The following is a 17,862-nucleotide window of genomic DNA, read 5'->3' as shown; positions in this document are numbered from 1 at the left end:
TTTTTTTTTTAAACTAGAATTTTTCTTTAGAAAATAGAATAAAAAGTTAACTAAATAAAGGGCATCAATGTTAACCACATAAATCATCAAAAGGTAAAATCCATATTCTAAAGAAATCAGCCACTGTGGACTAAAGATAAACTCATAAATTATTTGGAAAACTTTACAATATGAAGTTCTCTGTAGTGCCAACTCCTCTTTGATTAGTTTTATGAGTAAGTGAAAGTGAGGCATGGATTTTCACTTAATTACAACATAATCACCAACCCACAGTCCTACCTAAGAGACAATACAAAAGATGTAAAGGTAAGAAAAATAATAAAAATTATAATATCTATGGTTGTCTTGACTACATTATCTTAATTTAACTCCAAACAATTAATAAATAAAGTCTTTTAAAAATATATGGGATTTTAGGTCTTTGAAGGAAAAATAAACAGTTCCATAGCAAGTAGAAGTAGGTAGGTTTTCCTAAATACAGAGAATAAAACCAAGGAAAATTCATTGTTTAAACAATGAAAAATTGATTTGTCTGAAAGGCTTAGAACTAAATTTATCAACTAATACAAAACTGCATTAGTTCTTTAAGATATTCATAATTTGAAATCTTTCTTTTGTAATCTGGGACAGACTGATCCTTAGCTCTTAAGCTAAGAATTTAGATAACAGCTCAGTTTTTTCAAAATCTTTAAGGTATATATTACATAATTATCTTACTTGATTCTCAAAACAACTCTTGTAGGTAGGCAGTATTATTAGTATTATTTATAGATGAGACATGAAGTATTTTGAAGAGCCTATGTAGATGATATTTTTTGAGTAACATGTAAGGGGGGAAGGAGGAAATTTAGTGACTAAGACTGATAAGACATTGTTTAAGTGAAAGCAAAATGATTACTGAAAAAGAGAATGCTGTACCTTAAATAAAATGGAGGATGACATACAGTTTATAAAAACTTCTCTATCCTACTTTTAAAATCTTTTTTCTAGTATCAAAAAACAAACTTTACAAAATTATTTCTCACCTGAGATATTTAAAATCTGTCCTGATTTTCTATTAATGAGTTGAAGGGTATAAGAGCAGATAAGAGACTTAAGTAGGCAACCAGATATCCTAGCTTTGGGAGTAAGGGAAGTTCTTAGCCCTCAAAAAAAAAAAAAAAAAAAAAAAAAAAAAGGAAAGGTGGCCAAAAAGCCAAGTCCGACTTGATCACAGACAGAAAGACAGAAGCCATGTGTGCCAATTCTGGCAATCACCTAGGTCTGACCTTCAAAATTATAGGTATATAGAACCATATATTTCCAATTTGTTCCTTTAAATATCATAGTGCTTATTCTTACTACTGTTTCAACTACCTTTTTCTTTGCTATTAAAAAGATGGTAGCAACTACTAACCAGTCTGTGAATCCAAAAATTTTATTTTTGAACATTTAAGTCTTCCTCTGTCTTTCTCTTTCTACTGTGAAATATGGGTATTTTAGTTAATAATGTGAAACTATTATTTGTCTTAAAGCCTCTGTATTAAAAATAAACTAGAAACTCCAAAGAAAAGGTAGAACATCATTCCAATGAATATGCTGTGGGCAAAAGGATCAATGAAAAGTTCATCTGATACAAATTTTATCTAATCTAAAAAAAAAAACACATGACTAAGGATTAAATGGAAAAAGAGAACAAAAGTATATACAGAACGGAAAACAGGATGGAGGGAAATACAGAACTAGTAATCATAACTGCGAATGTAAATATGAATGGGATGAACTTTCCCATCAAATATATTTTTTTAAGAAACACATTCGACACAGAGAGATTTACAGAGTAAAGGTAAAAGGCTGGAACAGAATTTATTATGCTTCAGCTGAAGTTAAAAAAAAAAAGCAGGGGTAGCAATTCTGATCTCAGATAAAGCAAAAGTAAAAATGCATCTTATTAAAAGAGATAAGGAAGGAAAGTACATCTTGATAAAGGGTAACATATGATAAACCTCTGGAGAAAAATTAATAGGGACAGAAAGGAATACACCATTTCCTCAACAGTACATGGCACCTACACAAAAATTGACCACGTACTGGGGCATAAGAATCTCACAATCAAATACAAAAAGGCAGAAATAGTAATAAAATGTAATAAAAATTATATTCAATAAGGGGCCAGAGAAAGATAGACTAAAAACCAATTGGAAATTAAATTATTAAAAAACAAAAAGAGGGAGATGGAGGTAGGGTCACTCAGAAAGATATAGATAAAGCAGTATACACAATAAGTTACTTAAAATTTGATTCAAATAATTTAAGTCCAGCTATGAAATATTCTTTGGTGAAAAGAGAATCACTCAAAGATAACATCCCATCTTCATTAAGAAGGCCCTCTAAGAACAAGACCATAATAATGAAAAAGGGTCCTGAAGGATGGAAGGGACCTGATAGGGTTCCAATGTGGGGGCCAGGATATATTTGTATCTCCATAGGAGAAAATCTTCAGCAGTGGATTCCCACTAGATATCTAAAGTTGTCCACAGAACTAAAGAAGAAAAGAAAGAAGAGGCAACTGTCCAAAAGAAGAAGATTGCCCCTTAAATCACTAGTAAGATACTTTCTATATCTATGGTTTTGTTGTTATGTACAAGTAAGATTGGTAACAGAGGTTAAAAGATGGGCTATCATGATGGACCCACCTAGGGTGGTCCATTGCCTAAGATTGTCTCATGGGGGAAATGCATACCAGATCTAGTGCTAACAGGAAATGCTTTATAATCGGGGACGAATTTCACCTTGAGAAATACAATGGAAAGATGGCAAAAGTAAAGTATAACTTTGTTGAATATGCAAACAGGCTTCCTTTGTGCTAGTCAGGAAGGAACAGTACCTATTACAAACAAGTGAAGAATGTGACTTTACAAATGCCAGCTTCGGGTATGGGGACATCATGCTAGGCATGCAGGGGACACTCTCATCCACATGGGAGGGCTGCAGTGGTATGTCTACATAAAGGGGTCATCAGATTGGCCCCTCATATCTGCATGCCATGACCATACTCGTATTTATTATACAATTGCAAACTAGACATTACAATTGTGACATGAGGCTAAAAAAGATGGAATTATGTCATCGAGTACCTTAGGTACTGGTCTTCCAGTACCTGTTTGGGTACCTTACAAAGGCAATGCCTGAAAAGCCTCCATGGGACACATTCTTGCCACTCAAGAATTGGGCCAGCAGTTTGGCACATGGAAAACTATCTTGGGCCCTCGTTCTTGGACAAATGATACGAGAACTGAATACCAGTTCTATACTAAAGCCTGCTTGACAGGGAAATATGCATTCATGTAGGGAGACTCTGCAACTGTTACCAAAGAAACAGATTTTTACAATGTTACTTTTGGAATTATATAGTCAATGATTGCTTAGATACTTAAACTGAAGATCAGACTGTATTTGTGATCACTAGAGCTCATTTCTCTACCTGTCAAACGTGAGAAATGTTATCCTACTAAGACTGATATGTTCAATACCATAACAGAAAAGAAGGAAACAGATTTTAGTCCCGTTAGGAAAAAAGGGATGTATTAGCTGTGTCATATTAGGTATCATTATGTTGTTTTATTTGCAAAGTCTCTCTTGCAAAGTCCATATCTAATATAGTACAAGCTAGATATTTAGAGGAACTAGCTAGGAATGTCTCAGTGGGTTTTGCCCAACAAGCTAAGATAGATGAACAACTGTATCAGATGATAAAAGATTTAAGGGAAGTATCATTGGAAATAGGAGCAGAAATAGAGTTATTGAAACTCCATAAATGTTGGAGAGGATATGAGAAAACTGAAACACTAATACATTGTTAGTGGAGTTGTGAAATGATCCAACCATTTCTGGAGAGCAATCTGGAAATATTCTCAAAAGGCTATCAGTTGTACATATGCATGTACAGCTGTACATACCCTTTGATTCAGCAGTGGCCTTACTGGGTCTGTATCCCAAGGAAATATTAAGGAGGGAAAAGGACACACATGTGCAAAAATGTTTATAGCAGCTCTTTTTGTGGAAGCAAAGAATTGAAAAATGAGTAAATGCCCATCAATTGCAAAATGGCTAAACAAGTTGTGGTATATGAAATTAATGGAATATTATTGTTGTATAAAAAAATGCTGAACAAGTTGACTTAAGAAAGGTCTGGAAAAATTTACTGAACATGCAAAACAAGAATAACCAGAAATATACTGTATACAATAATAGCAAGAATGTGCAATGATCAACTATGAAAGACTTGGTTTTTCTCAGCAATCCCAATAAACTTTGGACAGAAAATGTCATCTGTATCCAGAAAAAGAACTAAGGAGACTAATATGTTCACTTCTTTTTTCTGGGTTTTTTTCCCCTCTTCAATGGTTTTTGCTCTGATTTTTTCTCTCTCCCAACTTGATTCATAAAATAATGTGTTAAAAAAAATAAATTCTGTGTGGGGAAAAAAAAGAAAATACTTTAGTTTTTTTTTAAACTAAAAGATCATTTGTCCTCTAAACAAATGCAAAATAATTCAGAATCTTCAGTGTGGTAACCATTAATTTCTTCTGTGGTGTGGTTTTCAGCATATAGTGTGTCCTTAATAAAGTTCATTCATGTAATCGCTTAAAAAATTTTGGTGCTGAAGCACCAATCATCAACAATAGCTAGTACTGATTTAAAAACAGAGAAGTATTTCAGTACAACCCAATAAGCAAGGAAGATTCAAAAATAACTAAACTCAACAACATCTGACAAATTCCCAAACATAACTTATATAAAAGAAAATTTTGTAATTTATAAATAAACTACTGGAAACACTGATGTGTATTCCAATGTGTCTAGTTAATTACTCCAATGTGTCTAGTTAATTACTCCAAGATCAATCAGTATGACCACACACACACACACACACACACCCCACAGATTTTTTTGTTTGGGATTTTTTTGCAGTAGTGTTGTATAGTATTGGAGATAGATGTCTCATCAAGTGAGGAAAAGCTTAATCAACTGTGGCACATAAAGGTAACAAAATATTGCTGTAAGAAATGATGAACATTATGAATACAAAAAAACAAGGAAAGACTGACACAGGATGAAATAAAGTAAGCAGAACCAGAGAAACAATATACCCAGTGACTCCAACAATATCAAGAAGTACATACCAATAGAAACTGAATGTTGGGAAATTATCAACAAGAAATTTGGTTCCAAAAATGTATAAATCATCCTTTTGTAAATCTTAAAGCATTGTATTAAATGTGTGTGTGTGTGTGTGTGTGTGTGTGTGTGTGTGTGTGTGTGTGTGTGTACACACATATATACAGGAAAAAATATAGGCTATGTAAAAAAAAAAAAACTAATAGAAATCTATTTAAAAAAAAAAAGCTCCAAATATATGAGAAACATTTATTAATAACTAGCATCTTAGAGGAGATTCAGAACTCTCTTCTTCCAAAATCCAGATTTTAAGTCCAGTTTTTGCAAGGAACTTAATAGGAGTATTTTAGTCATTTTATTTGCAAAATCCAATCATGTTAACCAATTAGACTTAATTGCTGTTTGACAGACTACTTACTTTGATGACTACATGAATTGTGAGAGCTCTAACATGACTTTCTAAGAGAGATGGCCAAATGACCATCTTTTTATTAATAATCTGATGTCCTTATTAATATAATGAAATTATTATCTAACAATTATGTCTCTTGAATCCTTTTAAACTTCATATACAAAAACATAGTAATATAATACATTTATACATTCTTCTGAAGCTGATAAAACTACTAACATTAAAGTAATTAAATCTCACTGTTGGATGTTTATACAACTTGCCTCAAATCACTTTTTCAGTTTATTATAAATTATTCCTCTTCAGAAACCCTTTAGTTCAATCTAACTGGGCTTTTTGCTATGCTTCACCCATGACATATCATCTCCTATATCTGAAACTTTGTACAGGCTGTCCCCCTAGTCCAAATTTGGAATGCCTCTTCTTCTCCAACTCTTAGAATCTCTAATTTTTTTCAAAGGCTACCTCAAATAATTGCTTAGGGGCCTTCTTAATCAATCCCTTCAGTCACTTACTGTTCCCTTCATCTCCATTACTTTATAATCTATTTGATTTATGCTTAAAATATGTGCATGCTGTCTCTTCCTTTGGAATAAAGGAACTGTTTCTTTTTGTCTTAATTTCCCTAGAGCCAAGCACAATGGTTACTACACAGTAGGTTCTTACTAAGTGTTTACTAATCAGAGTCCAACTCCTATTTTAAAACTAGTAGTTTTCAAGTCTCTTTTGACAAATTTTAAAAAAATAAACATAAAATTACTAATCTCCTTTATTTTTTGAAAATATAAAATATAGAGGATGAATTTCAATTTCAGTGACACATTAACAAAGGAAACAACTAAAGTATATAACTTTTAAAAATACTATTTATGTAAATGGAATGAGAAAACTATCTTGGAAAAAGATACATAGACGTGCTTATTTTAATGAAAATGTAATGTTCTTTTACATACCAGGCATTTCCTGGTTTTGTGGCTTTTGCAGATATAGAAGGAGTGGTCATAACTGCTGTTTCCACACTATTCATTCCTGGGTTGTTCTCCTTGGCAGCCATGGCAATCATTTTTCTTTGCTTTTGAGAAAGTTTAATCCCATGAGAAGTGGTTTTGCTACAAATTAAATCAAACACCAATGTTATTTCTGATATTTAAAGGAGACTGGACACGATCACTAGAATTCTAATCTACTTGGGCAAAATTTTGCTGATACAAAATTAAAATGTTGAAGATAAAAATATTCCATAAGATTAAAAAGTAACTAGATAGGATCTTTATTACTAATGCTTCTATATCTTTAAATATGAAAGTGATTTGCAATTCATAAATCAATGACTCATATCTCTAAACAAATCAAGATACCATTTTAAAGGAAAAGTATGTTATATTTATTAGGCTACAGATTAAAACTATTACCGTAATTCTCTTAAGACATATAAAATCAGCCATCAGTAAATCATTTTATATATGTAATAAATTAAAATGAACTATAAAATAAAGATCAGGAAAAGGAAAATTAGCCTTTTTGTTTCTCACTAACTTTTCTTCCTTCAAGCAGAACTATATTTTGATATAAATCATTAAAAATTTCATTTTCTACACTATCAAGCATATTAAAGAAAATGACTTTTTAGTGAACCAAGTGACTAAATAAAAAAGGCTAAATTAAATGTTATTCTATGATTAAATTAAATAACATAGAATAACTAGATGTAGATTAATATCATGATCATATTTAGAAAAAAAAACAAACTGATTTTCTTTAAAAGAGACAACTTTGAAAAGTAGATAGAGTTCTGGGCTTGCAGCTAGGAAAGTCTGGTTTTAAATTTTGCCTGACCCATGCTTGATGAAACCAGAAAAATCACTTGACCTCCATGGGCTTCAGCAAACTTTTACGGATTTATCATTTAAGTCACATATCTGCTCTAATTAACAAGTTTCCATATCCTATCCTACATGAATGAAATAAGAGATCATATATAATTGAATTACAGTTAAATGAGGCATGAAAACTATCTAATTCAATCCTTTTTTTTGTGCTGTGGCATAACAGTGATTAATAAATGATATTAAACATGTCATAATACCATTTTCTCCTTATAGAATGAAAGATATTAAAAATTCAAAATACCTCTACTTATAAAATATAGACATGAATTATAAAAATTTATTTATCACTAAGTAAATCTAAAACATTGCCTTTTCCATGACATTTTTCCCCTTTCTTACATTGTTTCCTAACTGACCTTGAATTTGTCTTTGGTGTAGTTCCACACTTTTGCATATTTTCTTCAATTTCCATGATAGTTCTAAGATCCATGGCAGGAGGGCTGACCGGGCTGAATGATATGAAAAAGGTTACCTTTCAAGACATTCATTTTCACTTACATTCCAGTTTCTAACCTTCACAGAAATTGTCTAAATCATATATAAGATTGGTAATCAGATATATAATTTATGTCTACTTCCTCAATTATGGGAAACCTCAAATAGAATGTTTCAGATAAAACCTTTCTTTATATATGTATATATAAATAACACAACAAAAATACTTTTCAAAGTTATTACCATGTTAAATGACATAATTAAAATGTAACTCTTATTTTTTAAATAGTAGTTAAGGAAAAGAAAGATTGCTAAGTTTTCTTGGTCAAATGGCATGCCACATAGGAATTCACATTAAATTTTTATTGGTTAAGATAAAAGAGGACCTTGAAGAACATTTCTTTTCTTTTTCACTTTAAGTTTTAATAAGCAGAAATTATTTATATTAATGCAAAACCCGACAAAATAACATTAAGCAAAACTGAACCCTTAAAAAAGAAATTAGAATATTCTCCCAATGGTAGTCAAAATATTAGAGAGAGTTGCTAAATAATAGAAAACTACTTGAATTCTTCAGAATTTGGGACCTAAGAGAAAATCCCATAAATATATATGTGCATATCCTATACATATATATATATATATATATATATATATATATATAAAGAGAGAGAGAGAGACAGAGAGACAGAAACAGACAGATTCTAGCATTATAACTTAACCATTACATTTTTTTAAATTTGGCTTTCCCTCTTGTTTAAAAAAAAAAAAAAAAAAAAAAAAAGCCTAATGGTTGCTATCAACTAATAGTCTTATAAGAACCATACAAAAGCTACATGTATCAGGAGAGCAGTGTGACACAGGAGAAAGTATCCTAGACTTAGAATGAGAAGAACTGGATTCAAATCTGAAGAACTGGATCCAAAACTCCAAGTATATCATACAGGAAAAATCATTTAACTTCTTTGCGTCTATTTCCTCATCTACAAAATGGGAATAATGATACTTGTAGTACCTAACATATAAAATTGTAAGGAATTTATTTTGTAAACTTCCAAATATTTCATAAATGTAGAGAGGAATGATTATTATTCCTCTTTAGAAAAAAATCTACGTTTAATTCCAATAAATATTTATTTCATAGATAAGAAATATTGTTATCTATGACACAGTGGATTTCAAGACTTGAATCCTTGAAACAAAGAATTCCTGTCTCAATCTTGCTTGCTTGCCTTAGAGACTTGAAGTCAAACTACTATGAAGATTTTCTTAACTTCTGTAATTAAATTGTTTCTGTAATTAAAATGTTTCTAAATATTGTCCATATATTGTGCATATCCTATTAATTTCTCAAAACTATAAAGAATTTTAAGAGTTAATCAACAGCCTAACTTTGTGCTTATATCAAAGCTCCTTTATTCTGTCATTATGTTCTTTTTTCAAATCCACAAATATGGCTGAAATCACAATTATTTTACAAGGACACCACAGGAAAAAAATGTGCAATCAGCTTCTCAAAAGCTTCATTAATTTGGTGAATAAGGACAAGTAGGCTTTAAAAATACCACATGGAGAGACATTTTTTATCTTTAGACCTCAACCTCTAATTCCAAAATTAAAATGAAATAATCAAAATCCATATGCAAATGGGGATGCCAAATTCCAATTTATTTAAATAAATCAATCATTTTAATAAATTGACAATTTTTATTGATTTTTATAAGATTTCAAAACATATTTCTGCATTACCTTTCATTTTTAAAGATTTAATTTTTTTATTAATATTAAATACCTCTGTGTGTGCTTCAAAGACAATAATATTCATATGCTATATACAGACACTATAATAAATATATGATTATTATTAAAGAATCCTTAACCTAGAGTTAGTGAATTTAATATTTTAACAACTACATTCTAATATGCTTAGTTTCCTTTGCAAATCTATCTATTTTATGCATTTAAAAACATAATTTTGAGAAGGGGAAAACAGGCCTTACAAAATTATCAAAGATTTCCAAGACACAAAAAAAGTTCAAAAACAATTTATCTAGAAAACTATGAATGAAAATATAAAAGCTACTATTTTTTGTTTTACATAACTGTAACAAAACATTACTGTGCTATAAGAAATGACAAACATGATGAAAACAGAGAATCCCAGAAATACCCAAAAGAACTTAGTAAAAGGAAATAAATGGAGCCAGAGGAAAAATGAAAAGAAAGAACAAATACAACAACAACAAAATCAAAATACATTTTAAAAATTATTTTAAAAATCTTGGTCCCAAAGAAAATATATGAGAAGACACTCTCTTTGCTCCTTTATAAAAGTGAGGATCTATAGGTATGAATATTTAAAAATTTTAAAAAAAATTTAGCAGTCTATTCAATGTATTGACTAGTTTTGTATTTTTTTTTTCTTTTTCTATTTTTCATTTACCTTTCAAAAAATTATTTTGCTATAATGGTTTCTCTCTAGGAAGAAAAATTTCTCATGGAAAAAAATCAAAATGATGTAAAAATAAAAGATCAACAAAATAATACAAGTTTGTATGTATATTCGTGTAGTCTATTTCTTTATATATGATGGGTAAGGTATACAAACTGTAAATGGAGATAACACAAAATCTATTAATGCACCTAGTGATTTAAGGTACGTTGTGAAGGCTGTTCCTCTGTGCCCTCTCTAAACTTTCCTTCCTTAGGAGGAACTATGGCTATAAGATTGATGATGACAGCTAATCTGGGAAATAGAACAACCAAGAAAAGGGAAGAATAAAATGAAAAAAGAAAAGGAGGAAAAAAATCATTAAAGAAGAATTTTAAGTCCTGCCAACAGATAAATGGCCAATAGTATCTAAATGCGAATTCAAAAATGAAAAGGACCTATATAAAGTTGTCCTGGTCTAAGGGCTAGGAAGACAGACTTTAGTACGTGCATAAAGAGGGCAAAAAACAATTATAAAGTGGAACATTAAGGACTAATAACTGAATGATAGTGAGAGAGAGGTAGTAGGGTACCTATAAGAATCACAGGAATGAAAGAGAGGAAAATGTGTTTAAAATTACATCATTAAGCAACTGTTTAAAACCATAAGTTAATGCACAGGGGACATTCTATAATTCTTTATCAGGATTTAACCTACATAGGTGAATTCACAGTTTCATTATATATATTATAAACAGATTAAGTGAAATACATATATGAAACCATGTACATATACACCTATATGCATGTGTCTATGTTACACACACACACACAAACACACACCTGTGACTGTGTTTATAAAATGTATTTGGATGTTAAGCTGAACTCACTCACTACCACTATATAGTGTCAATAAATACTTATAGATAGATAGATAGATAGATAGATAGATAGATAGATAGATAGATATGTAGATATATATATATATATGTAGATATAGATATATAAAATATACAATAAATACTTAACTGATTTGTGAAAAAGTCTCAGAGATAACCATACAAATCTATTACAGAGACTTACTGTACATAAGGAAATAAACAATCTTAGAGACTGGCAACACTAGAAAAATTCCTATTAATTTGTACCTGCCAAATAATTAAACACATATCAAAAGCATCCTACCTGAAAGAACTGGCAACCCAATTAGAAGAGCTTGCACAGTTGATTTGATTACTGGGAATGGACTGTGGAACAGACATTTTAAGTGCTGGTAATTCTTCATATGGTTTTACATATTCACTAGCATGCACAGGGTACGCACCATTAACATAGGTTTTAATTTTCATCACCTAAAATTAAAAAAAAAAATGAACAAGTAAAATATCTTTAAAATGTTCATTATATCTTCTAGAAAATCTAGTTGATTTAACCTGTTTAAGACATTCAACTATATCTCAAGTCTAGTTAGCACATTATTTCTCAACATTATTCCACACCAATGGGTATGCTTTGCATGTAAAATTCCTTTCAATCTAAGCACTAAATATGAAACTGATTATATGAAGACTATTAAGATAAATTCTGGAAGCAAGCATAAAACTAAATATGGATGATTTTAGCACTAAGAGAATACAAACTGCTATGTGTAAATTTGCTAATAATATTTACTTATTAAGAATCTAATATTGTATAACACTGATACTCCAACACAATCCTATACACCTGCATATCAAATTCGCTATGACTTTGAAGGGATTTTAATTTATATGACAACCTCATGATGCTCTCAACTGCTTCCCCCCCCCACCCTGAGGCAATTGGGGTTAAGTGACTTGCCAAGGGTCACAAAGTTAGGACATGTCTGAGGCCAGATTTGAACTCAGGTGCTCCTGCCATTAAGGCTGGTGCTCTATCCACTGTACCACCTAGTTGCTCCTCAACTGCTTATTAAGCCTCAGAAGTATTCCTTCGTCTGTAGGAGATTCAAGTCCATTCCAGAAATGAATCATGGAAACAATTATAATTTAAAGCTATCTCATGGGCTCAATTTTGTGCCCAAAGTCTCTTTGTGTTGAATTTTGCTTCTACTTCCTTATTTTTGTAACAAATGTGCCACTTTGAAAAATGTCCAAATCAGATTAATTTTTCTTAAAGTAAAATGTTAACTGAACTATGAATTATTTCTTTTTTCCAAAACAGTTTAAAAAAATTGCTACTTAGTAGAAAAATTTAAATCAATGTTCTATTTTGAAATATGGAATGAATTTTATATAGTAGATGACATAGCCTAAAATTAATTGAAAACAACGTAAAAGTAGTAATAGTTTAAAAGTTTAAGGAAAATACTGTATACATAAAAACATATAAACCATTCTTTCTATCAATTACAATTTTAGTTAAGAGTTGGTTTTAAAGCGATTAGGATAATGAATAACTAAAAAACAGCTAAGTTGTACTTTATAGCAATATAATACAAAACCAAAAAATCTCCAAATCTGTAGACAATTAAAAACAAACCTCAATCTTATCTGGATGAATTCCTGTTGTGAAATCAGGAGACTGCAAGTCTCTAGGACTACCTATTCCAGCATAGCTACCTTCAGAGTCTGATGTCAGTAGTTCTGGAAGAGATTCTGCAGAGTTGGTTTTATCCAATTTTACCAAACCTGTGGTTTAAAATTTTAAAACACATTTTTAAAAAGGTAAAAATGCATAAAATTATGTTACAAATAAAGTAGTTAGATGGGAATTTCTATTTGACACAAAATTAACAATCTTTAACCGAAATTAATTATTATAAAATTCATACACTTCCCTGAATTTTAGTGATGCATGAAATTTAGACCCTAGGACTTGAAATGCCTTGCTTTGGAATCATATAAGAAAAATCAACTTTTTTCATCAGTTACTGTTTCCCTTAGAAACATTTTATTTGGGGCAGCTAGGTGGCGCAGTGGATAGAGTACCAGCCCTGAATTCAGGAGGACCTGAGTTCAAATCTGGTCTCAGACACTTAACACTTCCTAGCTGTGTGACCCTGGGCAAGTCACTTAACCCCAGCCTCAAAAAAAAAAAAAAAAAAAAAAAAAAAAAAGAAGCATTTTATTTTATGTAACGTTCTTGCTAGTTCAGAACAAATGTCATGACAATATTCAGGGAAGTTTTATCATTGAGTTGACCACATGACAATGAGTTTTATGGGCAGAATTACCCTTGAATACTTCTACTAAGTCACTGAGGGGTTATGATAGAGTTAGGAGAAGGAATATTAACAATTACAAAATCACAGATACTTAAAATATTGAAGAAGCAAAACTTAATATTATTACACTAAATAATCCATTCATCACATTGACAGGGAATAATGAAAGACTCACCCATGGCAACCTTAAAAGCATCACTGCTACAATTTGAACCATGCTGCAACATCTCTGCTCCTATATGTCCAAAAAACACATAATAAAAGCATTATCATTTTTAAATCTATTGAATTTTTAAAATAATTTCTTTCAACAACTTTGAAAGTTGCTTTACAGAAAAGGCATTATATTTTATCTTAAAAACATTTTATTCCACAATAATGATCAGAATTTAAAAGGAATGTGATTTAAAAAAAAAAAAAAAAAAAGATTTGGCACTCACCTGTGGAAGGTGAGTTCTGAATAATATCTGAAAGGTTATAACCCCCAGAGCTGTCAGAACGTTTTCGTGGCTTCTTTTTGGCTTTTGTCTTGGCCTTTTTGAAGAAAGCTTCTCTAAGAAAAAAACAAGCATCAAATGTCTTCTAAATTGAGAAATCTAGAGTAGGTATGACAGTTATGACTCTACAGTTCTACAAAGATAATGTAGTTAATTTAGGCAAATGGGAAACATACACAAATTTAGGCCAAAAAATTTAGGCAAATGAGAAATACACATATGATTCTGAGCTAATTATTTTGTTATCATAGTTACCCTACTTGCAAAATAGACATTGAGTACAAACCTGAGAAAATATATACAAAAATATTTAGGAAAGCTAAAAACACAACACAGATGTAAGATGTATTCCCTCACTTTTATATGGAAAGTTAAATAATGAATTATATCATGAATACAACAAATAATTAATCATTAATCCTTCAAAACAAGATTAGACAGTAATGCCATCTCTTGTCCAACCCTAACAAAAAAGGGAAAAAATATTGATAGGCTATTTTTTAATTGTTACAAAATGACATGATGTGAAAAGGTGAAAAAAATAATTGGTTAAAAAACAGAGAAAAACATGAAAAGACATATAAACTGATTTAAATAAAGCAAAATGGGGGGGCTGGGGAAGGAACATATATAATTACTACAAACAAAGAAATGAAAAATACAATCAAGGCAACTGCTGGAAGACCAAAAACCATAAAACTGGAATGAAGCAGCTGATCTGAACAAATATATACAGTTGAAATCTATACTAGAAGGAATACAAAGGGAAAAGTCTAAAAAAATGGACAAAATCAAAAACAACCTCTTTGTAAGCCCCAAAAGATAACTGAAAAAAAATCAGCAACTATTTTTTCTCATATCCATTTTCTAAGATTTATGCATGGAAAATACCCTAGAAAATAGGCTTCCCAAATTATTCTCTGTCAGTTTCTATATCAGATTACATGTTTACATTAACACAAAGAAATACAGAAAATAGAAAATACTGCTGTTAATTTACTAGATATTGATTTTTAAAAGTTGATTCTAATTACCAAATATGAAGTGAAGCATAAAGTCATATGTATAATTAGTCTAATAGTTAAACAACAAGCTTTTATTTATCACAAACTATATGCCAGTGCTAATCTCAGACATACAAAGGTAGGCAAAAGTGCAAAAACAACCATATCCTCATGGAGCTCATATGATAATGGAAGAGACAACCTACAAATAAATAGATACATATATGATAGATCTAGAAGACAGATAAATCACCAAAGAAACCAAGTTCTAAAGAGGGGGAGGGGGAAGGCAAAAATAATAAAGCTCACTGGTAATTGTGTTCTATGTTCATTTCTCCTTTCAAAAAAATATCAACATCTTCTGCCTCCAAGTAGCTGATATCTGGACCATCTTGATATGGTGTTATTACCCTTCTATCCATTGCTGGTATCTGTAGCATAACAGAAATATTACAGAACTCTTTTAAGAAGATCTTTTACCTTTCTAGAGACTGATCTTTAAGTCTTATCAAATTATACTTATTATATGAACTGAAATTAGCAGGGAAATTCTGGAATGACACAAATAGTCTGTTTTTAATTATAATTTAATTAATCATGTTATAAATTTGTAGATCTAACATTTCAAGATAAAAGAATGAAACTTCAACTTTCCTTACATATTTATTCTCTAGTCTGTGTAAAATAATGTTTCTAGCTAATGCTTAGGAGTTAGTCGAATCTTAATCTTTTCACTTGATTTTAATAACAAAGGATAATCTCTGAACCTTTTGAAGTCCACTCATTTAAAAATCAGAGTACAATTTATTTTTTGTCCTTTAATATTATACCTTTACCATTTCTTTAGATATAGCCAGATGAGGATCTAATAGGGGGATACTGTCAATGAAAAACCCTTCACTTCTTCATATAAAAGTGTCCTAAGTATGGGGATTATTTAGAAAAATAATCCATTTGAAAGCTCACTGATAAATTTGTTTTAGTTATTGATATTTTTGCTCATCTTCACTCCAACATACACCTTACTTACCATTTTTCTGTAGAATACAGAAAGATCCTTCAAAACATCATCACTTAAAACATCCAGTGTCCTATAAAATAAAATGGACAATTTATCTTAGGACTCATTTAATATGGCATCCTTCTTGGTCATGCCAAAAAAAAAAATCTGAGGAATTTATTTTTATGGAGGCAATGATCCTGAATCAAAAATAAGATAGCTCATACTGCATAGTTGAAAACTACTTTATCTGCTGTAATTAATTTGAAAGTTAAGAACTAGAAAGTTGTCAAATATGACTTTAATATGATCATATACTTTAAGGTCATTTGAAAAATTCCATTCACATCTAGGTGAAACTCAATTATGACAGTGAAATATTAAAGAAACAGAGGCTAAATATTAAAGAAATAAACATAACCATATGACTACACAGAAACCAAATCAGGAACAAAAATTCTGACTACTCTTTTTTTTTTTTCCCCCCCCCCGATGCCATCTTACACAAGTACAGTTATGGTGCCTCTCAGTTTCCACCTCCCAGTTGAAGGTAATTGATCAGTACTCTATAAATTGGAACCAATACATCTGAGGATCCAGTGCTATTGTCATGAACTCATGCAAAATTTCATTTAAAAATTAATAATAAAACATAGAGGGGGGAATAGTTTAAAGACAATTATCATAAAGAGAAAATATCAATAATTATAACTATATTTTAAAATGCAATGCAAAGAAATGCTATTCAAAATGGTAATGATTATAAGATTTAAGTGCCTAAACAAGTAAAGCATAAGAATGCATGTGTACATGCACACACATACACACATACACATACATATACACACACACACACACACACACACACACACACACACACACAGACATTCCAAACTCTAGGATATCTGGGTTAAAATATCATAGGTAACACAGGTAAAAACTATTGTTGGTTGATGATGGTATAAAAGTATTGGCTCAAGAAAGAATAAGGGATGGATTCAAGGAATGGCTTTGATACCAAGGGATCATTGACTACAAATTTAGAAAAGTTACTTAATTTCTCTCAATTTTGTTATATATAAAATTAGGATTAGAGGGGAAAAAGAAGTCATCCCAAAATTCCATAGTCACTCCTTCCCCTCCCTCTCCCCCTCAACACACAAATACTGCTAGGGACTTCAATCTGATATTAACTTCCATTTACACTGTATATATCTCACATGTATAGTTTGTTGAATTTTGTCTCCTCTACTGCACTTTGAAAAAGTGTCTTTCCTTGTAATACTCAGCTCTTAACACAGTCCCTAGCACATATTAAACTCTCAATAAATTTTTGTTGATTGTTGATTTTCTCAGTTATTTCATGAAGAATATATGTTGAAAATTATTTTTCTAATCTGTAGCAATAGAAGTATCCATTCCAGAAATTCTATATGCTAATGAAATCACAGATTTAGACTCAAAAAAAAAAAGGCTAACTGCAACTTGTACTATAAACTTTATCGATAAATCATGATGCTCTAGTATGATCAATCATGATGCTTTCTATAACATCTTAAAGACCAATTATTATTGTTACTTTTAACTCCCAATTTAACTATTTAGTAAATTTTAAAAATTTCTCCATTAATATTTTTATCATTATATAAAATATATATGTGATAAGTTACAGAATTCATTTAAACCCACCTTGCTTCAAGTAAAGCTGCCATATTTAGTCCCATAAACTGTAAACAAGACAATTTCAACTGTTCAGCATTATACATTGCTGCAAACTCCAATGTCATAGCAGCATTCTTTAGAGTAACTGCAAAGGAAGATAGTTATTA

General features: G+C 30.6%; 1 protein-coding gene across 1 annotated transcript in view; it reads right to left on the bottom strand.

The window, feature by feature from the left end:
* The window catches only part of IBTK (inhibitor of Bruton tyrosine kinase), an 87,807-nt gene that overhangs the window by 9,951 nt on the left and 59,994 nt on the right, over positions 1-17,862 (bottom strand). The window contains 9 exon segments of the mRNA XM_074310439.1: positions 6,526-6,681; positions 7,818-7,910; positions 11,513-11,679; positions 12,848-12,996; positions 13,708-13,767; positions 13,973-14,085; positions 15,343-15,464; positions 16,064-16,124; positions 17,723-17,840. Of these exon segments, the coding sequence (XP_074166540.1) occupies positions 6,526-6,681; positions 7,818-7,910; positions 11,513-11,679; positions 12,848-12,996; positions 13,708-13,767; positions 13,973-14,085; positions 15,343-15,464; positions 16,064-16,124; positions 17,723-17,840 (1,039 nt within the window).

This window comes from Sminthopsis crassicaudata, chromosome 4 (genome assembly GCF_048593235.1).
Source record: "Sminthopsis crassicaudata isolate SCR6 chromosome 4, ASM4859323v1, whole genome shotgun sequence".
NCBI classification, from domain to species: Eukaryota; Metazoa; Chordata; class Mammalia; order Dasyuromorphia; family Dasyuridae; genus Sminthopsis; species Sminthopsis crassicaudata.
This window is presented reverse-complemented; position numbering and strand designations above follow the sequence as displayed.